Source organism: Pinus tabuliformis, chromosome 1_2 (genome assembly GCF_031772625.1).
Source record: "Pinus tabuliformis cultivar Carrire ecotype Pingquan chromosome 1_2, CPIR1, whole genome shotgun sequence".
Taxonomy (NCBI): Eukaryota; Viridiplantae; Streptophyta; class Pinopsida; order Pinales; family Pinaceae; genus Pinus; species Pinus tabuliformis.
This window is the reverse complement of record NC_142298.1, coordinates 595,600,870-595,627,119: the sequence shown is the minus strand read 5'-3', so window position 1 is coordinate 595,627,119 and position 26,250 is coordinate 595,600,870. Positions and strand designations below refer to the sequence as shown.

At 33.9% G+C, this 26,250-nt stretch overlaps 1 protein-coding gene across 1 annotated transcript; it reads left to right on the top strand.

The window, feature by feature from the left end:
* Positions 1 to 23,247: 23,247 nt before the first annotated feature.
* On the top strand, positions 23,248 to 25,994 carry LOC149207049 (putative arabinosyltransferase ARAD1). Its single transcript, XM_089393840.1, has 2 exons — positions 23,248 to 24,578; positions 24,803 to 25,994. The coding sequence occupies exons 1-2, from the start codon at positions 23,643 to 23,645 to the stop codon at positions 25,355 to 25,357; spliced, it is 1,491 nt and encodes a 496-aa protein (XP_089249966.1). The 5' UTR covers positions 23,248 to 23,642; the 3' UTR covers positions 25,358 to 25,994.
* The last annotated feature ends 256 nt before the right edge of the window (positions 25,995 to 26,250 follow it).

Here is a 26,250-nt window from a genome sequence, read left to right as displayed (position 1 = left end):
TTTAGTAGGTGGCCATGGTTAGGTACTTAATGTATAAGAACAATATAAACAATAGGGATGACAAGAGCCTCCCCAAAATTGCTTCCAACTCTAAGCATAACCACCAATGGTTCAACATGAGAATGACATTAAGATGCCATGTATGGGTTAAGTTTTTGGGGATTATAGGAAGATGTCACCATGTAGGGATAATATTAAACTATTATTAGTAAATAAAAATAAGTTAAGATAATATAAGGACACAATTAACCCTAATCTACCAGATCAAAAGTATATTTCAATTTCTACTAGCACAAAGAATGAAACCGAGATTGCTAAAATACTAACCAAATCCCTTAAGCTACATAATGAAATTAAATGTTAGACATTTCCAAAACATTGAGATGCAAGAATATGTAATCTTTTTAACACTAAGAAGGTTGAGAATAAAAACTACTTTTCTTAAAATACCTTCAATACCCCCAAAATTAAAACTCAATTTCAAAATATTTGTTACAACCATGTCCTTTATAAATTATTGAAAAATAAAAAATATAATAAGTTTGAAAAAAAATTCTAATAATTTTGTTAAAACTAAGATTTAAAAAAATCGAATGTCAAATATATTAATTATGTTTTCTCAATAAATATTATCGTCACATTATATTAAAGTATAAAATATATTTCTTCATCTTTCCATTTCAATGTTGAATTTAAAATATGTATTTAAAATTATGTAATTGATATTTATCGTGGAAAGAGTCATTTCAAATATTAATTTACTTAATTAAAAACTTGATTTTTTGATATGAAGTTGATTTAGTTATCATTAATATTTCATGCTAGAATGTCTATTAACTACAAATATAGATATACTATAACATTTTAAATTTGTCTCTCTAACATCATAATTTTTTATGTTTATGTTAAGTTGGTTGATGTATGGTTTATTAGTAAATTAATTTTTTAAATAACATGTTTTATCGTTATTTTATGAGAAATTTTAAAAAATAGGAAATAATAATTTACATTATAGGGTTGGAATTAAATATACTTCTAAAAGAATAAATATTTTTTTTAATAATACCTTTTTTGGTTTAAATAATTTTATTTTATGAAATTATATCAAAATTTATTTTCCATGATTTTTGAGGCTAGAAATTATATTTACAAAGCTTAATTATTATTATTATTATTTTTGGTCTACAAAATGGTTTATTAGTCCAAATTTCATTATACAAAAAATTATGCTATAATATTTGTAAATTCTAATTGAAGTAGAAAAACCATAAGGTTTATTAGTCCAAATTTCATTATACAAAAAATTATGTTATAATATTGGTAAATTCTAATTGAAGTAGAAAAACCATAAGTTAAGTGAGACCGATGAGGAAGTACCAATAATGCCTAGAATGAGTGGATTAACTAAAACTTCATGGCTTGGATTGTGGTAAAGTTGTTCGAATCCAATTCTTCATATTCTTTCACCACAATAAAATAAGAATAATTGATATTTTATAAGTTTATTAAAATTATAAAACATTTTATAAAAGAAAATGGAATCTAAAAATAAAATATTTAAATGTTCATTTAATTTGAATTGTTTAACTCAAATAATTTATTATTAAAATTTTTATATAAATTATATTTTTTTTGTGTTAAAGATTGAAATTATAACGATTTAAGTTAATATATATAAAATTTATTAAAAGAATATAATTTAAATATTATAATTTTATATGTAAATTAGTTTATTAGAAGTTAGTTATATATAAGTATAATATTTATAAGTTGGTAAAATTGAGTTTTTTTGTGTAAGGGTTAGGCTTTTATTAGAAAAACAGTACAAGCTTCAAGCGATAGCTTAGTTGGTGGAGTTCATGTTGCTAAGTACCTTGCCTATCTGGAGCTCATGGGGTCAAATCTCGTTGACACCCTTGGGGTTAGGCCTTTCTAGTTTGGTCAGCGAATAGATCCCTTCACGTTGATCTACCAAGATTTTCCCATGGATGTAGTGGTCACTCAGTGCTCGTGAACCACCCTTAAAAAAAATTTAGAAAAACAGTACAGAGGAAGTGTATTTGTGCTATTGGTCTACTCGAGGGGAAAGTGAACTAGAAGAAAAAATTCAAAATCTTTGTATTACATTGTCTTCATTTGAGCATTGCATCAAATAGAGAAAAAAACCCATAAAGACTATGAAAACTATGAGACTAACTGTAGGCTCCCAAACCTCGCATTTCTGATGAAAATTAAGTAAATAGAATAACACTCTTGTCATTCCATAGAGCCATTCATGAATGCTATGGAAAGCAAGGCACTATTAATATAGGATTGGGACTGATCTAGCCAATTATGCATAAGACCACTTGATACTTATGCCTGAGAGAGGCACGCTGCTAGCAAAAATGCAAATGAGAGGAGAGCCGACTGTAGACCAACCAAGAAGCCCTTTGTCGATGACTTGAACCCTGGTTGGTACGGCTAGTGACAAGCCCTTGACCATGTTAGCACCACGCATAACAGACCCGAAAGGAACCCAAGCCATTGTCATGCCCAAGTGGAATGTCTAAGAGATCGAGCAGTAATGTGAACATATGCACCTTGGCACTTCAAAAATCCTTCACTTTAATAAGAAAATTGATGGAAATGTGATGTCCAATACACAAAAACTGAAAATGCCTTCTCTTTCACTCTTAAACACCAGTGAAATATGTGTTCACAAATCCCTTTGGTTTAATTGAAAAATCAAGCTAATCACAAAAGTGTGCAGTTGATTTTTATAAAATTACCATTAGCCTTGCTATATGCATAGGATATTGCATTGAGTTTTTGGTCAAACCCAAATTAGTTTGGGGTTGACCTAATAAAATTATAAAATTTCCATAGTTTAACTTTGTACATTAAAAGTTAGTATTTTTTGAATATATATATATATTGCAATTTGATTGGCTATCATATTGAACATGTTATTGCTCAATGTTTTTAAATGTAATGGCTGTCAAGTTATACGTATACGTATACGTATACGTATACGTATACGTATAACGTATACGTATACGTATACGTATATGTATACGTATATATATATATATATATATATATATATATATATATATAATTTAATTCGAAGTGTCCGACTGTTGCTTAAAAAATTACTATTTTATGTATTTAATGGTGTCAATTTAGTAATTATAAAATATTAAATTTTCGATATTATAATATAATATAGTATTTATAAAATAATTTGAAATTTATAATTAAGTTGATCTATCAATTAAAGTATTGGACTTAAATAATGATGTAATTGCAAAAATGCATGCATCACTTACCTTTTGAAGTTTTGGAGTATAGGGCCTCGTTGATGTATTGCAGCCATCTATTGTACTCTATCTTCATCTCATCATCTATTGTGTTCGCCTCAATCATGGAAGTTCAAGGAGAATGTGACAAGATCCCTCTCACTCTCGAGCAACTTGCAGAGTTATTTGGCTTTGTTGTAGTGTGTTAGTATTCGTTGTCCTTCTCGAAATGGATACAATGAAGGAAAGAAAGAAGAGAGCCCATTGGGATCTTGACAATGCACTCATCCTTAGTGGTCTAACCATCCAAGTTATGAACATGGTGAACACACATAACTTTACTAAAAGAGATCTTGAACAATCCATAGCCATTGAGTGGTGAGGTAATTAGGAATAACTTATTTATGATACATTGGAGCAGGGTAATGTTAATTGCAATAATAACCTACATGTTTCCAAGGATGGCTCATCCTAGTCATGAATATTCATGGGGAAAATTAACTCCTCTAGGACTTACTATGTTCATCTACATTTTCCTTGAGTTCTCCACCATACATCATTGCTTGGGTCACTCTGGCTTATCTTTCATTCCCTATTTCTTCTATTTTTTGCCACACATCAAGGAGGTTACTGAATATTCGTTCATAGTATCGAGTGTGCTAATATCAATGTTATTGGTATGGCTCCTCCTCCTCCTCAGCTATGCAATAATAGCCAATAGAATCATATTAGATATCATTTCTTAAAAAAATCCCACAATCATTTCTAGAGGCCAGGAGAAATTTTATAAGGGCCAACAAGTAATTTTTTGAGGTTGAGTTGGGTTGGACATCTTGATAAGAGGATCTTCTAGGTAGTGCATGTGAAGGACTACACAGCATTGGCACAGAGGTTGATGTAGGGGTTTCGAGCAGCCCAATTTGTGCCAGATTTGCAGCTAGATCAGTGTTGGGTGAGGAAATATTTGTCTCACTAATTTTTGTGTCCAATTTATCATGTAGAGGATTGTTAGTTTTGGGAATCTAGAGGTTGTAGTCATAATTTCATTGTTGCATAATAATAAAACCCTCAGTTGTTGGACTAGTTTTCCCACATTGGGTTCTTCTGGGGATAATTGTCCAAAAATAATATGTCAATTTTATTGTGTGTGCTATCATTTTCTCAATGTCCAGTTTATTTCCGCAACGTACTTTATGTGTGAAAATTTGTGGTGTGATTTATTCGTTATTTTTTGTAACAAAATAAACTACATAATTTAATTAGCCAGAAGAATAAATTTATAGTTGCTACAATTTAAGGAAATTTTCACATTGCTAAAACTAGTAATGCCACTCCTGTTGCTAATCTATTCTTTTGGGAAGTTGTAAGGTTACATGGAATTCCCAAAAGTATCGTCTTTGATCAAGACATCAGATTTTTGGGACATTTCTTAAGAAGATTGTGGAGGAAATTGGGAACATAATTGAACTTTAGTTCGGCATACTACCCACGAATGGGTGGTCAAATTGATGTGGTGAATAAAATTTTAGGCAATATTTTGTACAGTTTGGTTGGAGATCATCCCAAACAGTGGGATCAAGTCTTGGCTCAAGTTGAGTTTTCTTATAATGACACTCCACTTCTCTTTTACCAGGCACATAGATTCTATATACCTTTGAAGTTTCAGTGTAGCCACGTTGCTCCCCCATGCATGAAAAGGGTGATGTAGGGCCTCTTTTGGATGTTTCCACAATGGAAGGGGCACCTTTTGGAGATGTACACATGCACTTTGGGACTTTATTGGAGTTAGGATCACTTTTGTACCTTTGCATCAGTTCCTTGATGCATTATTGCCTACTTTGGAGGATGATGTCATGGTGGAGACCATTCTTCTCCAACACGTTTTAGTTATCTTTGGTATTATGTTATGTTTTAAAACTATTTCAAGGTCATCTTATGACCTTTGGCCTAGTTGAATGCTCAAGTAAAGTTGTTTAGGGGTTTTACTTGTAAAATCATGAAAAAGTGACTTGATTACCCTCCTATACGCGCAAGATAACCATGCACATTTCCGTATACATGCAATTTTTGTATATGGAAGTTGCACATATACTGTAGATTCACATATATAAAAGACATGCATATATGGAAGATATGTGCATATATGGAAGTTGCGTATATACGGGTGATGCACATATACAAAAGATGCACATATATGGAAGTTATATATACTAAAGTTTCACATACATGGAGGTTATGTGTATATATGGAAGTTGCACATATACTTGAATTATATGTGCATATAGAAAAGTTTCGCATATACAGAAGATATGCGCATATCTTCTGTATATGCACAATTTCCATATATGCAAAATTTCCATATATGGAAGTTGCACATGTACGGTAGATGCACATACATAAAAGACATACATATATGGAAGATATGCACATATAAGAAAGTTACGCATATACAGAAGATATGCGCATATCTTCCGTATATACACAATTTTTGTATATGGAAGTTGCGCATATACAGTAGATGCACATATATAAAAGATGTGCATATACGAAAGATATGCACATATAAGAAATTTACACATATACAGAATATATGCGCATATATGGAAGTTGCACATATACGGTAGATGCACATATACAAAAAATGGACATATACGAAAAATATGCGCATATATTGCGTATATGCACAATTTCCGTATATGTGCAATTTTTGTATATGGAATTTGCGTATATACGGTAGATGCACATACATAAAAGACGTGCATATACAGAAGATATGCACATATAAGAAAGTTATGTATATACGGAAGATATGCACGTATCTTTCGTATATGCGCAATTTCCATATATGCGCAAATTCTATATATGGAATTTGTGCATATACGAAATTTATGTGTAGACGGAAGATATGCACATATCTTCCGTATATGCACAATTTTCGTATATGTGCAATTTCTGTGTATGGAATTTGCACATATACGATGAAGATACATAAACGACGTGCATACACGGAAGATATACACATATAGGAAAGTTAGGGATATACAGAAGATATGCGCATATTTTCTGTATATGCACAATTTTCGTATATGCGCAATTTCTTTATATGGAAATTGCACATATACGGAAATTGTGCATATACAGAAGATATGTGCATATCTTCCGTGCATACATAACTTTCTTATATGTGCACATTTCCGTATACGTGCAATTTCTGAATATTGAAGTTGCACATTTACTATAGATTCACATATATAAAAGACATGCATATAAGGAAGATATACACATATAAGAAAGTTACGCATATACGGAAGATATGTGCATATACAGAAGTTGCGCATATATGGTTGATGCACATATATGGAAGTTATATATACTAAAGTTTCACATACATGGATGTTATGTGTATATACAGAAGTTGCACATATACCTAGAAGATATGTGCATATAGAAAAGATTCGCATATACAAAAGATATGCGCATATCTTCCGTATATGCACAATTTCCATATATGCAAAATTTCCATATATAGAAGTTGCACATCTATGATAGATGCACATACATAAAAGACATACCTATATGGAAGATATTCACATATAAGAAAGTTACGCATATATGAAAGATATGCGAATATCTTCTGTATATGCACAATTTTTGTATATGGAAGTTGCACATATACGGTAGATGCACATATATAAAAGATGTGCATATACGGAGGATATGCACATATAAGAAATTTATGCATATACAGAATATATATGCATAAACAGAAGTTTTGCATATACGGTAGATGCACATATGCAAAAGATGGACATATACAAAAAATATGCGCATATATTGCGTATATGCACAATTTCCATATATGCGCAATATATGTATATGGAATTTGTGTATATACGGTACATGCATATACATAAAAGACGTGCATATATGGAAGATATGCACATATAAAAAAGTTATGTATATATGGAAGATATGCACATATCTTTCGTATATGCACAATTTCTGTATATGCACAATTTTTGTATATGGAATCTGCGCATATACAATGCAGATACATATGTATACGATGCAGATACGATGTAGATACATGAATGACGTGCATATACAGAAGATATGTGCATATATGAAAGATAATGTGCATATACAGTAGATGCACATATATAAAAGACGTGCATATACGAAAGATATGCACATATAAGAAATTTACGCATATACGGAAGATATGCCCATATACAAAAGTTGCGCATATAAGGTAGATGCACATATACAAAAGATGCAAATATACGGAATATATGCGTATATATTGCATATATGCACAATTTCCGTATATGCGCAATTTCTGTATATGGAATTTGCGCATATACGAAATTTATGTATATACGGAAGATATGTGCATATCTTCCATATATGCATAATTTCCACATATGAAATTGAGCTAAGGTCATTTCAATCTTTCATCCTCTCTTTAGGTGTAACCACAAGTTCAACCAGTGAAGGTGTCCCATGGGTCTAGGGAAGCCTCATTGGAATTGAACCTTTCCTAGTGTTGAAAAACTCATATCTTTACACCATTGGAGTCTTGTAAAATTTTCCCCTTATATAACACATTTTGAGAAGGATTTGTTATCATTAGGGCAACCAAGATAGTTTCAACATTCTCCTAACTTACAAGGCATTAAGGATGCACATGGTACAAACATGCTATCAAAAAAGGATAAATGCAAAGCTTAGTTAGTAGCAAAGGGTTACTCCCAGTTACAGTATTTGTTGATAGTTTTTCTCTTGTTCCTAAGTTTACTTCTATTATAATTATTACATATATTGTACTAATTTGATCTTGAAGTAGAACAAATGGATGTGAACATAACATTCCTTTTTGGGGATCTAGAAGAAGAAAACTACATGAAGAAACTAGAAGAATTTGTTGTATTTATGTTTTTTTGAAACATGTACAAGTCCTTGCTTGCACTACATTTCTCAATGTACATATTGTTCGAGACCTTTTCTTCATATTTGGAAGAAATTTTGCATGGGGAAATACCATGTGTTTGTTTACATAATCAAACTCTCATATGAATAGGAAATTCATGCTTTAAAAGGATTTCATGAAAGAGAAAGTGGCAAGTGGCAATATGGACCCATTTTATTTATTCAAAAGACAAAAGGAAGTGCTCCACTTGAGGAGGATTAGGGCCTTGAAAAAATAAATATTATTTTATGAATTAGGGTTTGATTTGGAAGATATAAATAGAGGAGAGGGTACTTTTTCCAAAGTCATAGCTGGAATATTGGGAGTTCCCTCCAAGCTTAGTTGAATATATTTGGGAGGATTAGAAGAGGGGTTATGTAATATTTTTCCATCACTCTATTCTTTCCATGAATGATTATGGTTTTTGCAATTTCCATGACTTTGGGTGAGACTTGTTTGGTCCTCTTGACCATCTTACAAAATCAAATTCAAAAAATGATGTATTTTTGGTTGTTTGTCCAATAAGAAGGTTGTACTAATTTCTCTACTTCATTTAAGAGTTCATGTTTTGGTTATTCCTTTGTTGTTCATGGTTGTTTGTTATCACTTGGTGGTAATTTCATGTTTATGATGGTGCATCTTCTTTAAGGGTTCCTAGTTATTCTTTTTTTTCATGTTGCCAAGCTCCCATCTTCCAACTCTTAAGAAGAAATAACGACATCACTAGTACCTCAGTAGCCCCAATCAAATCTCTCCTTTTACTCTGTCGTTATTCGAAAATTTGTTTTGTACTAATTAAGCCACATTAGTGAATGGCTCAATTGTGTCTTCTTTGTCATATTCAAAGCCTTGCATTTTGATTTTAACTCCATCATCCAAATAGATAGGCATTGGTCTTTGTAAATTCCACCATTCTTTTTATTTTAAATAAATACCATAAAACTAAATTTTGGTAGGGTTTCCTCCCTTGTGCTGGAAAAGAATTGGCCTAAAGTGAGGAAGCATTGTTGTTTTGATGGGCAACATTTCCAAGTTCTCATAGGGTTGCACTTGGTTAAGGGAATTTGTAATATTTGATGTATAGGTTTGGTAGGTAATAAATTGGCATTGTTGTTGAGGATGGTGTCCAATTCCAAATATTTAGTAGATTAGTTACAATGGTTTGACGAGGGCATTTCTTTGAAGATTTGGTGGCTCTAGGAGGAAGAAAAGCATTGTACCAAAATATTTTGAAGTGACATGTTGTATGTAGAGGCGAAGACATCCAACAGGATTGAAGGCATTTTAAAACTCACCAAGTGACTCCATTGATGTCTAAAGGAAGTATGTTTGTAATATGTTTTTTAAATTTCATATCAAATTTTTAGTTTGAAGATAGATGGCTTTTGTGGTATGATTTCATCTCACTTTTAATCTTTTTAGTATAATATATTTTATTGAATTAAGGCTTTTGTGATCCATATCAAATTTTTGATTCGGCGAAAATCACATAGAGAAACATTTGTCGACGCGTTTCGAACCAACCAGTGTGGTTCATCGTCAGGACAAGTTAAATGAGCAGATTTCATTTTGCACATTAAATAGACAGGGCAGAATATCCCAGGACCCAATTTTCCAGACAAGATAACGGCTAAAATGACAACAACTAGATAGAGGTGATGCTTAATTTGAGCAAAAACTGGAATAGTGGTGGAATCTCTGCACCTTTTAAGAAAAGCGATATCTGCCTTCAACTTAGAAACCTGCAAGCGTGCCCGTTCAAAACGATTAACTTTAGTTGCCATGGCTCCTCCGTGCAGGGATTTAATTATTGAATTAAGGCTTCTGTGATCCATATCAAATTTTTGAGAATTCTTCGGCGAAAATCACATAGAAAAACATTTGTCGACGAGTTTCGAACCAACCAGTGTGGTTCATCATCAGGACAAGTTAAATGAGCAGATCTCGTTTTGCACATTAAATAGACAAGGCAGAATATCCCATGACCCAATTTTCCAGACAAGATAACGGCTAAAATGACAACAACTAGATAGAGGCGATGCTTAATTTGAGCAAAAACTGGAATACTGGTGGAATCTATGCACCTTTTAAGAAAAGCGAGATTTGCCTTCAACTTAGAAACCTGCAAGCGTGCCCGTTCAAAACGATGAACTTTAGTTGCCATGGCTCCTCCGTCCAGGGATTTAATTATTGAATTAAGGCTTCTGTGATCCATATCAAATTTTTGAGAATTCTTCAGCAAAAATCACATAGAGAAACATTTGTCGACGCGTTTCAAACCAACCAGTGTGGTTCATCGTCAGGACAAGTTAAATGGGCAGATCTCGTTTTGCACATTAAATAGACAGGGCAGAATATCCCATGACCCAATTTTCCAGACAAGATAACGGCTAAAATGACCAAAAACTGGAATAGTGGTGGAATCTCTGCACCTTTTAAGAAAAGCGAGATCTGCCTTCAACTTAGAAACCTGCAAGCGTACCCGTTCAAAATGATGAACTTTAGTTTCCATGGCTCCTCCGTGCAGGGATTTAATTATTGAATTAAGGCTTCTGTGATCCATATATTTTCCTTATGCATTCCCCCACTCAAACAGGGGAATCCCAATTCAACTCTTTGCTTCTGTAACTCCTATTCACTACAATATTCCCTACTATTATTTCTTGCCATATTATGTCCCTTTTCTCTATATGGAAAGGTTGAGGTCAAAAAAGCATCAGATCACTCACTTGCCATGAGTGGGATAGAAGAAGAAATACTTTTGAAGCTGCAAGGAACCTATGCCCGTGCACACAACTTTTCATACAATTATCATTATGATGAAGGTACACTTCCATCAAGTCTTTATTGCATGCTAGATTTGGACATCTGAACTATGAAAACCTTCGTTTGTTGAAGAAAAATGGTGTTACTAGTTTTCCAACTATTCCTAGGAAACTTAAGCAATGTGATGCTTATACCTTAGGAAATCACAACAAATAATAATTTCATGATTCTCATTCTAGAGCACATAGAAAGTTTGAACTCATTCATTTTGATTTATGTGGCCCTATGCATGTTCCTTCTACAAATGGAAATAAATATATGATGACATTTATTGATGACTACACCAGAATGTGTTGGGATTATTAATGCTTGTTCCTCTCTCTTGTATTGGTTAGGTTCCCTCATAGTCTATCAAGGCTAAATCCTAGTTTGGAAAACTTAGTTGATTGATGCCCTAGTTTGAGACCTCATCCTTATAAAATCCTAATATATGATAACCATTTTTATTGTTTTTGGAGTTGTGCTTGCTAGACTTAACTCTACTTCCTTAAGTAACCTCAAGCCCTAGCCCTAACCCTAGGGTTGATGTTCATGGTTACTTGGTTGATGGTTAGTGAGGCGCTATGTGCTTTCAAGATTGGCACATCATGCAAGCCTCACACTTGTATATTGATGGTCAGAGGCCACACATTTATTTTGAGTTCAGTTTAGGAGGCTTTTGGGGAACTTTCACCCATTGATATAGTTTATTGAAGTATTTGGGAATTCCACTTAGAACCATTCCTTTCCACTTGCACAATGACTTGGAGTTGAAGCATACACTTTGGAGCCCACTTGCCCACATTTGAGGGAGCTTAGGGGCTGGTGGATGATAGGTTTGAAGATTGCTTGAAGATTGAACGTGCTTGAGAGGGCCTTTGGAAGCTCGAGGCTAAGCCAAAAGCCACTTGTACCTCTCTATTTTTGGAGAAGGATCACATTTTGAGGGTTTGGAAGAAAAATGGTCATCTTATCCCTTCAAAAGTAAGCCCAGATGAAGCCATTATTGAAAACAAATATGCAACCTAGAAAGAAGAAGTTGGACTCCTAACTTGGGGCAACCACAAATCCCTACCTCAATAGTCGCATGTACCAACGCATCGATTAATGTCACGTCATCGCCCCAGTTTCATTCAGTATCAAGTGACATCCTATTGGTAGAAGTAAAGGTCTGTTGTACAACTAACACCACCCACATTCTATAATATTGCCCATATGTGTACCAAAGTAGAGAGCATTACCAAAAAATACCTTATGTAGTAGTGTCTAAAAAAACCTTGATAAAATATGTAGGCCGATAAACCTTGATGTCAATTATTAATTATAGATCTTAATCAATGTAGGCTGTCACCTACTCAATCCACTAGGACACCTCTTCAAATACAATAGATTGACCAATGGATTCATATTCCTCCACCATTGCATCAACCCATACATGTTGTTCTATTGATTCCTCAAAAGAGGATGGCTTAGTCTCTATAAGCTCAATCATTAGAGCCATATAGCCAGTGTAACTCTCAGGTGACCTCCTTTACCTGCACAAATTTGAAAGATGGGTGTGAAGACCACCTTTCTCGATGGCATTGTTGAGGAATAAAGTTACATAAAGCAAGCACAGGGATTTGAGATATATGACTGGGAGATATGTGTAGACTCAAAAGAGCCTTGTATGTATATACAGAAGATATGCACATATCTTCCGTATATGCACAATTTTCGTATATGTACAATTTATGTATATGGAATTTTCACATATACGATGCAGATACATAAACGACGTGCATATACGAAAGATATGCATATATAAGAAAGTTAGGGATATACCGAAGATATGCGCATATCTTTCGTATATGCACAATTTCCGTATATGTGCAATTTTTGTATATGGAAAATGCGCATATACAGAAATTGTGCATATACAGAAGATATGTGTATATCTTCCGTATATACATAACTTTCTTATACGTTCACATTTCCGTATATGGAAGTTTCACATATACTGTAGATTCACATATATAAAAGACATGCATATACGGAAGATATACACATATAAGAAAGTTACGCATGTATGGAAGATATATGCATATACAGAAGTTGCGCATATACAAAAGATGCACATATACAAAAGTTATATATACTAAATTTTCACATACATGGAGGTTATGTGTATATACGGAAGTAGCATATATACCTGGAAGATATATGCATATAGAAAAAATTCGCATATACAAAAGATATGCGCATATCTTCCGTATATGCACAATTTCCGTATATGAAAAATTTCCATATATGGAAGTTGCACATGTACGATAGATGCACATACATAAAAGATGTACATATATGGAAGATATGCATATATAAGAAATTTACGCATATACGGAAGATATGCACATATCTTCCATATATGCACAATTTCTGTATATGCAAAATTTCCGTATATGGAATCTGCGCATATATGGTAGATGCACATATATAAAAGACGTGCATACACAGAAGATATGCACATATAAGAAATTTACGCATATACGGAAGATATGCGAATATACAGAAGTTGCGCATATACAGTAGATGCATATATACAAAAGATGCACATATACGAAAGATATGCGCATATCTTCTGTATATGCACAAAAATGCAGCCTCTATATAGGCGCAACCTCTGTATATACACATCTTCTATATATACGCAACTTTCGTATATGCACATATCTTCTATATATGAATAAACTTTTGTATTTGCACATATATGAAAGTTGTGCATGTACAAAGGAGATGCACATATATGGAAGTTGCACATATATGAAAGATATGTGATACAGAAGATGTGCACATCTTTAGTATATGCGTAACTTTTGTATATGTGTATATCTTCCATATATGCACTTATTTATTATATGTTCATTTCTTCCGTATATGTTCATATTTGGAAGTTTCACATTTATAATAGATGTGCATATACAATAGATGTGCATATACGGAAGAGATGTGCATATACGAAAGTTGCGCATATACGGAAGAGATGTGCATATACGGAAGTAATCTCTACTTCCTTTGTGTCTTGTAGGCGAACCTGGGCTAGCATATGAAAGTCTTCTTACACACTTGTGTTTTCCACCTCCCTTTAGTCACACATAATGTAGTAGGAGAAAGAGTAAGCGGCCCATTATCCGCACATCATTTCTTTTTCATGCAAAGAACAACTGAAATATAGTGTAATTAGGAAGATACTGTAACAAATCACCGAATATCCACATCTTATCACACTTTTCATGCTCACATGATCACTTGCACACAATTACACATCACACACTAAGCTTCTATAAGCTTTGTATTAGAAATTAGATTATCTTTATCTTTATTTTTATTTGCAACTTCTCACATATCTTAATCAGGGGGAAACATAAGTGGCCAAATTCAACACATATTTTTCAATCTATTTTTCTAGTTTTTACAAATAACATAACTTAATTAGTAAAAGAGTAAGTGGCCTATCATCCACAAATCTTGTCACTAACCAAAAAAATTATTCATTTAATTAGTTTTGGGACTAAGGCCAAGTGTCACTACAGAAAACAAGTATACGAAAGAAATTGCGCATATACGAGAATTCTACATATATGGAGGTTGCATATATACAGTGACTAAAGTTACGCATAAATTATCTATATATGCATCTTCCATATATGCACAATTTCTGTATATGTGCATCTACCGTACATGTTCAACTTCCATATGTGTGCATATACAGAAGTTACACATATAAATAGTCGTGCACAACTTCAACCTATGTACATACATAGCCTTCATATATGCACAACTTCCATATATACATATATGAATGTTGTGCATATACAAAAGATATGTGATGCAAAAGATATGCATATTTTTGATACATGTGTAACTTTTGTATATGCACATATTTTTCGTATATGCGTTTATTTTGTATATGTGGATTTCTTCTGTATATGTGCATATTGGAAGTTGCGCATATACAATATATGTGCATATACAGTAGATATGCATATACAGAACATATGCGTATATACAAAAGTTACGCATCTATAGAAGGTATGCGCATATACGAAAGCTGTGAATATATGGAGACTATCATATATGCATGTTACGAAAGTTGTGCACTTCTGTATATGCATAACTTATGTGTATATGCATATATATAGAAGTTGCACATATACAAAAGATATGCACATATACATAATATATTCACATATACAGAATTTGCGCATATATGGAAGATATGCATATCTTCCGTATATGACCAACTTCCGTATATGTGCATATTTTCCGTATATGCATATATATTGTTTATATGCACAATTTCCATCTTTTGGACTTGCAAAAGGTGTAAAATGAGTTTATAAAAATAGGATTTGTAAATTCTAGAAGACTTGAAGTCTTGGATGTGAAAACCTAGGGCTTGTAGATAAAACCTTAGATCTGATGTTTCTGTTGAAAGAAGAAACCCTAGTTCATGCAAGGAAGGAATGGCATCATGTTGATGATGAGGACAAGGAGGAGAACCATATATGCACATATATAGAAGTTGTGCATATACAGAAGATGTGCACATATACAGAAGTTGTACATATACAAAAGATGTGCACATATACGGAAGTTGTGTATATATGGAGGTTATAGTATATTCGTATTACAAAAGTTGTAGACTGGTTTTATGTATACACAACTTTTGTATATGCTTGCAGACTATTTTTGTTATGCAGAACTTCTGTATTTGTTATTTGTTGTTTTCTTTAATATCTCTTAGTAATTATATTTCTCTCCCATAATTTTAACATGGTATCATAGAAAATGGTTTTATTTGTCCTGGTGGAACACATGACGTATCCATGCATATTTCTGAGCTTATATATGTTGATATAGGGTGTATATCTAAGGAATATGTTAGGTGTGTAGTTGGACCTATTTTCAGGTGATAGATTTCCTAAGAATTGGGTATCAACTAGGCCTTTATGTTACACAAAGTGTTCCCATTGATGACAACAATATGTCATTGTTTTCAAAGGGAATGTATGAGACAATAGCAACATGTCTCTTTATGAAGTGATATGATAGTTGGATCTTTCAGAAAGTATCATTACATGAAGATTTAGGTTCTTGAAGTTGTTTTAGTTTTTGACGAAGTTATGTTGTACAAAATAGTCTACAAATAGAATGGTTGCATAGATCTCCTAAATAGATTTCCAATGGTATTTCCTTCTTAGAAAAACCCCTCCCAGATGAGAGGTTATGGCTAGTTAAAAGTCATCATTAGTTGTATTGAATTAAAAGAACCAAAGTGTTAGGTCCCTATAATGCTAGTGTATTCCCCTTATTGTTATTAGCGTATCCCCCTATTGTTATTTGTGTGCCCATGTATCCCCCATGTTGTTACTATTGTGCCCCATAGAAGCCCACTATTGTTATCGTTGTGCCCTTACATTATTATTGTTATGTAGGCTCTAATTATATTATGAAATGACTCCATTTGCACATATATGGAAGATATGCACACATCGGAAGTTGTGCATATATAGAGACTAATCTATCATATATGCACAACTTCCACATATGAATATATAAGGAAGATATGTGAATCTACACAAAATGTTCTTATAGAAATGATATGTGCATCTACATAATACATGTGCATATACAAAATATGTGCACATACGAAAGTTGCACAACTTCTATATATGTGCATCTCATGTATTGCATATCTTTCGTTTATGCACAACTCATGCACAACTTTCATTTATGTTATTTAAAGAGGAGCCCATTAAGTCACTCACTTAAGTCATTCACCTCACTTCTCTCAAACTCTTCGTGGAGCTCCTTTGGATAGAGCCGCTCAACGACCTTCATATCCCCTCCAATTAGAAAATTTCTCCCTAGTTGAGCAAAGATGGGACATGATATGGGAGAGCAAACAAGTGGAATTCTCCCTAGTTGAGAGTGAGTGTTAAAATTATACAACTATAATAAAATTCTACTTTGGACAGTTTATTTAATGGAGATGATGATTTAATTGAATTCCTATTTTATAGAGGACAACAATTGACCTAAAGATCACTCAAATTAGATAAGGGAAAGTGTACTTATGAAGGAAAGCCCACATATGCACATTTAGACAAGGTCGGCCCTAAAGAAAATTGGATACCCATGGAAGCCTATGAATACAAGTGGCCTCAAGATCATTTGGATATCACCAAGCATCTTATTATTATTTTCTTATTGATTGGTTTGCACAGGTCTGAAGCAAGGGAAATGAAAGAAGTATGCAAACGTCCAAAATTATAGGCTCCAAGGTTTGCATATGATTTAGGGTTTTTGAGCTATAGGCGCAAACTTTTCACTGAGAAATTTTGACCCCAAACGTTGTCACACAAGCATCAAGGGAGCGACTGGGCTCCTATAGTTACTTGAACAACTCCTCATGCATGCGACCGGGGAGTTTGACTGAAATTAACCATTGAATGAAGTTGACCACAGATGGGAAAAGTTGTCTCTGATATATTCTGACACTGGAAACTTGTTTTTGAAGTTTACTGGGTTGTATTTCTAGATGATATTGTATTGGGATCATTGTAATCTATGCTAAAATTTTTATGAAAATCTAATAGAAGAATAAATTCAAAAGGTTCCCCCCTAGTGGGGCTTTTACTTGGTCTTTGACCAAATCTAGTGTTTCTTGTTGATGTACGCATATACGAAAGTTGCGTACATATGGAAGATATACACATAATATACGGAATACATGTGATATAGAAAATGTGCATATATAGAAGGTGCGTGACTTTCGTATATGCACATATTTCATATATGTGCATATCTTCCATATATGCGCATCTTTTGCATATGCACATACCTTTAATGTATGCGTATATATGGAATTTTGACATATACAGAAGATGCACATATACAGAAGATATACATATATACGGAAGTTACACATATACAGAAGATGTGTGCATATATGAAATATGTGCATATATGGAGGTTGTCGTATATGCATATTAAGGAAGTTGTATAATGCTTTTGTACATGTGCATATATAGAAGTAGTGCATATATAAAAGATATGTGCATATATGAAAGTTGCACATATACATAAGATATATGCATATATGGAAGTTGTGGGTATACGAAAGATGTGCATATATGGAAGATATGCGCATATACGGAAGTTGTGTATAACTTTAGCCTCTCTATAGGCATAGCTTCCATATATGCACATATATTTAATTTCTATATATGTGCATATATTTAGTATATGCACAAAGATATCTTTAGTATATGCGCATATACGAAAGTTGCACATATATGGAAATTGCGCATATACAGTGGCTAAAGTTGCGCATAAATTATGTATATGTGCATCTTCCATATATGCACAACTTCTATATATGTGCATCTATTGTATATGCACAACTTCTATATATGTGCATATATAGAAGTTTTGCATATACAAAAGTTGTACACAACTTCAACCTCTATATATAGGCAACCTCCATATATGCGCAACTTCAACCTCTGTATATACACAACCTCCGTATATGCACAAATTTTAACATTCTATAGATGACTCTTGGACTTCCACTTTTCATTACATTTATGATATATTGAAATTACATAATCCATGAATGATGTGGAAAATGATGACTCATATACATCTTGACATGACACCTTGACGAGACATGACATGACATTGATGACATAGACCACATGATGATATGACAATGTCAAGTCATTCTTTCTGTTGTTGTCTTCATGTCTTCTTGAAAGATAGTACATGTTCTTCTTCTTCCTCCATAAGGCTTGAAGGTAGGGACTCTTCAATGTGATCTTCATCTCTAGCTGTTGTCACAATTTAGTGTCCCTTTGTCTTTTTTGATTGATCAACTTGTTTTTACAGCTACAAAGGTGTCTTCTAGCATGGTCTCCTTCTTTATCTCCTCCATCATCATCTTGTCACAAAATTATATAATACCTACAACTGAAATCCACTCATAACAAGATGACATCAGTCCGATAAGGCCATATTCTAACATGCTTCATGACAACCATTAACTGAGCTGAAACCAAGTGATAGGCTGAGACACTAGATCAAGGATTATGCAGTGGTGCAGATCAGGAGGTTCGGGTCTAGGACTGAGCCTTGATACTGTGTAATGCACAGTTTAGGCTGGCCAGGGGAAGATGATTATGCAGTTGAGGAGGTCAGGCAGTAAGGATGGAGGCTTGAGGCTTCAGGTTTACTACTGCGCAGTTCTTGACAAATAGTGGCTAAGGGCTTACGTAGTTGCACAGTTCAAGTGGTCAAGGTTGAGGCTTTTTTCTTGAGACTCTACAATGCACAGGGGAAGGTGACTGAAAGGCAGGGATCGTGTAGTTCCGAAGCTCAAGGGTTAGGGTTGAGCACTGAGACAACGCAATGCGTAGTTTTGGAAGGAAAGATCTAAGAATTAAGGTGTGAGCTTGAGGACTTATACTGTGCAGTTCAAGAAGGCTGAGTGAGATCAGGTTGCTCAAGAATGTACTTTTCCGGATTTAGCTAAGTGTGGGATCAGTAAATCCAAAGTGAAAAAAGACAAAACTTGAGCATGATCACACACTTATAACAGTTGATGACACAACATTGATCACCCAGAACACATGAACAACATACTTCCATTAGTGCAATGACATAACATAGAAAGGCCTATCCAAACTTTCCCTTTGTGGCTCTTAACATAGAAGGAATGCCTTCCATGTGAGACATGTAGATGAAACATCCTACATATTAAACATGTGGAATTGAAGTTGACATCATGACATTGATTAAGAGTCTTATTTTATACATGTTTGTTCAGGGAACAAAACAAGATTGCTTGGTCCTAGGTCATGGTCATCAAGTTGTAATCCAATTCCAAATTGGAGTGATTAACTCACTCTACATATAAGAATGAAGTGAAATGGTTGCAAGCATTATCTCTTTCAAAGTTCACCTCACCAATATCAAGTAATACACATATGAATGAAAAATGCTTCCATTCACATTACAAATAATATCCAACGAAAAAGATTACCATGCACATTACAAATGCACTACCATGATGAATGCATACATGTTGGTCTAGTAATAAAGAAAGGTCATGCATTGAAGAATGATATGACACCCTTGGTCAAGTACATAGTTAGTTTTCCTACACTTAATTTCAAGAAAGGTGTTATGACTAATAAAATAGGTTGAGCACAACTTGATGGTCGAAAAAATATAGCTCCTAATAAATCAAAACAATTAAATAACATTCAAATTAAAATCCTTTAAATTAAACATTTATAATTGCAATTTAATACTTGTATAACAATTTCCACTTAGTTTGTGGAAAATGGCTTTAACCCAAGAAATCAATTTTAACTTTGTGTTATAATATTTTTCAATTTTTAAAATGTAATTTATTTTATATTTTATTGATAGTGTAAAGGTCACACGTGAGATCCAAAACATCTATGCATATTTATACTAATGATTCCAAAATCATTCAAATTGGTATTCAATTGTCAATTGATAACTATAATATAAATTCAATGTACATACACAAATGCACTTACAAAGTTTTCTAACTATAATATAAATTCAATGTACATACACAAATGTAATTATGAAGTTTTCACAAATTTTTAAGCTAGTTTTCTTAAACAATGACTATAATTTGACGTTACATTCAAACCTTGTATTCCATAAATAAAAAATAAACAAAAATTCTAAAATCATATTATAACTAAATAAATTTGTGAAATATATGTGTGTGCGCATGGTTTTCTTTAACAATGACTATAATTTGAAGTTACATTCAAACCTTATATTCCATAAATAAAAAATAAACAAAAATTCTAAAATCATATTATAACTAAATAAATTTGTGAAATATATGTATGTGTGTGCTCTTTTATGATTAGTGGCCATCGAATCTCAAAAAAAATAGAGAGTGGAAGGCATAGGAAATTGGAGTGGAGGTGAAGTTTGATGTATATTGTATTATTAATAAAAATAATTGTTGATCATTTCCCATGGTTTTCCACGTAAACTCTTTGTGTTGTCTTAATAAATTATTATTGATTTAAGATTTATTGTAATTTATTTATTGGTTGGTGTTCAAAATAAAGAATATTGAGAACATTTTTAAACATGGTTACAATGTCTAATCAAACAAATTAGAGATTTTCACAATTTTTTAAATATATTTATTTTTGGTTTTTTAGGTGATTAAATAGTTTGTCTTTATCTATTTAAAGTTGATATAAAATTGTATTTTTTTTTTGTTGTTGGGTAATTCTTAATAGAGACATTGGTAATGCTTAATAGACACATTGGTAATGTTTAATAGAGACATTGAATTGCTTTATTTATAACTTATTCAAAAATATTTTTTAGTTATATATATATATATATATATATATATATATATATATATATATATATATATATTTATATATATATATATATATTTTAAATATTACATATCAAATTTATATTAAACATAAAAAAATTACGCATTTATTTGGTATTTAACTAGATATTGAAGTATGAGGATGAGAAGGAAAAGACACAAAAATATTTCCACATACTTTCAAGGACATGATAGAGTTTGATGAGTCACAAAATTCTGAGGAGGCTATTACATAAATGAAGTACTACTACAAGCAATCTAAGCTAGGAATGATTGGAAAGAAAAAGGAAGCCTCAAATTCAAAGGAAGGAAGCGCAATCTAAGATAGGAATGATTAGAAAGAAAAAGGAATCCTCAAATTCAAAGGAAAGAAGCATGCAATTGCACAGAAACTACTTGGAAAAAAGGAAGGGAATTCAATCACCATTAGCAACGGTGAGTTTTAGAAAAGGTTTACTAATGTAGAGAGAGACCTATTCACTCAAACTGTGAGAGAGGAGGCTAAGGGCTATGGAGGGGAACCACATAAATGTTGAACTTATGATAAAAACCATAGGAAGTGGGACTACCCATGAAAGAATGATGGCCTGAGGTTATAAACTGCATATTGAATTTCTTATATAAATTAATATTATTTTATATAACTAATTAATTTATATCATATCACACTTAAATATGAAGTGAAAACATTGCTTATATATATATTTCTATTAAAAAATAAATAAATTATTTTATATACATATATAATTTGAAACCTATGAATTATTAGTTTTATTTTAATATTTATTAGAAAGGTTGAGTGATGTTGCTAGGTGTTTATTGGGGAGTAGTCTACCTAGGTGGTAGAATGGCATGTTTTCCGACACCGGCCGGAAAATGCTCTCTGCCACCCTCCCGGAGCTCCGCCACCCTCCTTCTCTGCTTCTCCGCCACCCTCCCAGGCACGCCACCCTCCCCAGGCAATTCTGACATTCCTGCCACGGCCTGACAAAAAATCGGATTCGGATCGCAGGGAATGGGGCCTGACATCCCCTGACAGGCTACTCCGATCGGGGACGAGCTATTGCAGCCGCGGTGTATTGTTCCGGGGAGCTCCTTGTTTCGACTGAGTTCAGACAGTCTCAGAATCCTCTGGTTCTTTGTGTTGAAATGGAAGGAAAAGAAGAAGACGTTAAGCTCGGGGCGAACAAGTATTCCGAGAGGCAGCCGCTGGGGACTGCGGCACAGACGAGGGAAAAGGATTACAAGGAGCCGGATCCCGCGCCACTGTTCGAACCCGGGGAGTTGGCGTCATGGTCCTTCTGGAGGGCGGGTATTGCAGAGTTCATGGGCCAAAAATAAAACTCCAAAATCAGGGATCTGCGATTCCAAAATAATTATTTTCAACTTCTTGATCTCTGTGAAAAATACCAGTAATAAAGAATGACGGAAGAGAAAGGAAAATGAGTTCGGTGGAATGAGGACCAGGGTCCCATAGGGGACGATATCCAGCTATCTGATTGAGGAATTCTACGATGGGCTGTTGAAGATTTAACCCTGTTTCTCAGCTGCTGTAAGACAAATTCTCCTCCTTCACCGTTAATTATTGGGCCAGTCTGCTTATGAATTAAATATAAATAAGCATGCTTAGTGATTTCTGCAAGGGATTTTCAGAAGTCAACCCAAATGGAAAAGAGGAGTTATTACTGATGTTTTATGGAGGCCCATCTTGCCTCCATAAACCTGGGGATTAGGTTTTTTAATATTTTGTCAATACCCATCTTTGTTTTCTGTGATAGGTTTATGATAAATTGCCCATTTCTCTATTACCTTATCTCAGGGAAATTGGTTTCATTGCATGAAAGTTGAGCTCTATATGATTTGTTTTTGAGAAGCATACAGATCTGAATGTGATGCAAATTGTATTTTTCTTACTGGGCCTGCGATGAACCATCCCAATTCTTGTGCAAGTTAGTAAGAAAATTTATATATTTTCTGACCTGTGTGTCATTCCATGTAAACATTGCTGAAGCCCAAGGGAACTGCTGTTTTTTAGGTGTTTCTGTCCACACCCATCTTGCTTTTTCCTGCAACTGGAGTTCAAGGGGAATCCTATTGATTCATATTGAGTCGATATAGTTTAACCACGACTGAGCAAAATATGCATTCCAAATGTTGTCAACCTAAGAAATTGACACTGTGCCTGCTTTTTCTGATCTCGGCATTGGCTCTGCTCAGTTCTCTGGCTTTTCTTCAAATTTCAAGTCAGCCTCTTGGCAAAGATCAGTATTCACCATTCTCAGATCCTAAGGTAAAAGTTATCTTAGAGGATGAGAAGCTGTTGTATGAAATTTCAGATGAATTTCAGCCATCTTTAATCTCCTCTTCTGGAATCCGGACAGATGAATTTACAGATAAGAACGGAACTCCCACCGGTTCAGAGCCAAATAACAAACAGGGCAACCCGAAAGACGCGGTGTTGAAGGTTTTTATGTATAATATGCCACCTGAATTCCATTTTGGTATGTTAGATTGGAAGCCAGAAAAGAGTGTATGGCCGACAAATCTCACTGAAATCCCTCGATATCCGGGCGGACTCAATTTGCAGCACAGTCCAGAATACTGGCTTACCTTGGATCTACTGTCTTCGAACATACCAGGCAGAAACTCTCCTTGCAGTGCCCGGAGAGTTGAAAATTCCAAAGAGGCTGATGTTTTCTTTGTGCCCTTTTTTTCTTCATTGAGTTATAACAGGCATTCAAAAGTTGAGACCCGTGGGCATAAGAGTAAAAATGAACTTTTGCAGGAGAAATTGGTGCATTTTTTGATGGGTCAGGAGGCCTGGAGGAGATCAGGGGGGAAGAATCATGTAATAGTTATGCATCATCCAAATAGCATGGTAATAGCAAGGGAGCAGCTTCGGTCGGCAATGTTCATTGTAGCTGACTTTGGACGATATTCACCATTGGTAGGCAACGTAGAGAAGGATGTTGTGGCTCCTTACAAGCATGTTGTTCCTTCCCTTGCAAAGGATTCTTCATCATTTGAAAGCCGAAGCATTCTCCTTTTCTTTCAAGGTGCTATTTACAGGAAGCATGTGAGTTCTTGAATCCAAATGCAATTATTTCCACCATTATTTTGGCCTCTTTAAAGTGTGCTTGCATGCAGCCTGTTGGTTTTCTTTGTATTCTTTTGTTGGTAGGAATCCCTTCTTGAGGCACCACAAGCCCATGAATTTGATTCCATATTTATTTTGTTTCAAAAGCGAACACGTTGAATTTACCTTCAATGTCCATTGCTGACTTGGTTTATAATTATCAGGGTGGATATATTAGACAAAAGCTCTATGCTCTTCTGAAGGATGAAAAGGAAGTACATTTTACTTCTGGGAATACACAGAGGGATGGAATAAGAAAAGCAACTGAAGGCATGCGGTCTTCAAAGTTTTGCCTAAACATTGCAGGCGATACACCCTCTTCAAATCGGCTCTTTGATGCTATTGCTAGCCATTGCGTTCCTGTTATCATTAGCGATGAGATTGAGCTTCCTTATGAGGATGTCCTTGATTATACAGAATTTTGCATTTTTGTACAATCTGCTGATGTTGTCAAAAAAGGGTTTTTGATAAGATTGCTTAATAGTGTTAAAATGGAAGAATGGACCCGCATGTGGCAAAAGTTGAAGGAAGTCAGCCACCATTTTGAGTATCAGTATCCAGCTCAGCCTGATGATGTTGTGCACATGATTTGGAAAGCAGTTGCGAGAAAGCTACCTTCTGTCAGGCTCTCCCTTCATAAAGGAAAGCGCTACTCCAGATCTTGGCTTGCAAAGCACAGAGATTCCTTTTTCAGTCTACAAAAATTGGCTAGAGGCTAGCCTAGATTCGGGCATGATTTCTGCAATTCAGATTCACATTTGAAATTACCAAACAGAAGGTAGTGTAGTCACAACTCACATCGTTTCCATGGTACTTAGACATGCATGGCTTAATCTCTTTGACGAGCATATGACTACTGATAGAATCAACGAGTAACCATCAAAGTAACTATAACTGATTTAATGAGAGCCATGTGCAGTTTCATAGTCTGAATTAGTCCGATGTTCAAGATGGAAATTGCATTGTTTCCAAACATGAAATGGATTGAAAATGTTATTTTTTCTTGTATTTGTAGTTCCTGGATTTCATGTGCATTGCCAACAGAAGAAATGCACAAAAAATATCAGTATCAGAGAAAATAAATCGGCCTAGTTGATTATAGGTGTACTCTTCTACATTTGCAAATGAAGTCAGGACTTGATCGCTGTATATTGAAAAAATGCAGCCAGGTCATTCTCATGTATCTTATTGATTATAGGTGTACTCTTCTACATTTGCAAATGTAGTCAGGACTTGATCGCTGTATATTGAAAAAATGCAGCCAGGTCATTCTCATGTATCTTATTTTTGAGATGAACATTATCACTTATAACTCAAAATTCATTCATATTCATGTTAAAAAGGTGAGTTTCACAATGGAGGGAAAATAGAATGAATTTCTGAAACAAATAAGCTTTTAAGCTACAAACCTGATTTTTAAAAATTTGGATATATATATATGTATATATAAATTTGAAATGAGAATATTCCACTTAATGGATTCCTTAAACAAGAAAATATATATATATGAAGGGAATATCAATACTCAAAAAACTCAAAACTCATTTATAAATGAGGCTATATATCTAAAATCAACTTTTAAGTTGGAGGTTGCAATGTTATATCTATCTAA

Excerpts from the sequence above, each read along its gene's own strand:
- LOC149207049 (XM_089393840.1), top strand. The coding sequence starts at position 23,643 with ATGCATTCCAAATGTTGTCAACCTAAGAAATTGACACTGTGCCTGCTT. Across the intron at positions 24,579-24,802 it reads GTGCTATTTACAGGAAGCAT|GGTGGATATATTAGACAAAA; the intron begins GTGAGTTCTTGA and ends TATAATTATCAG.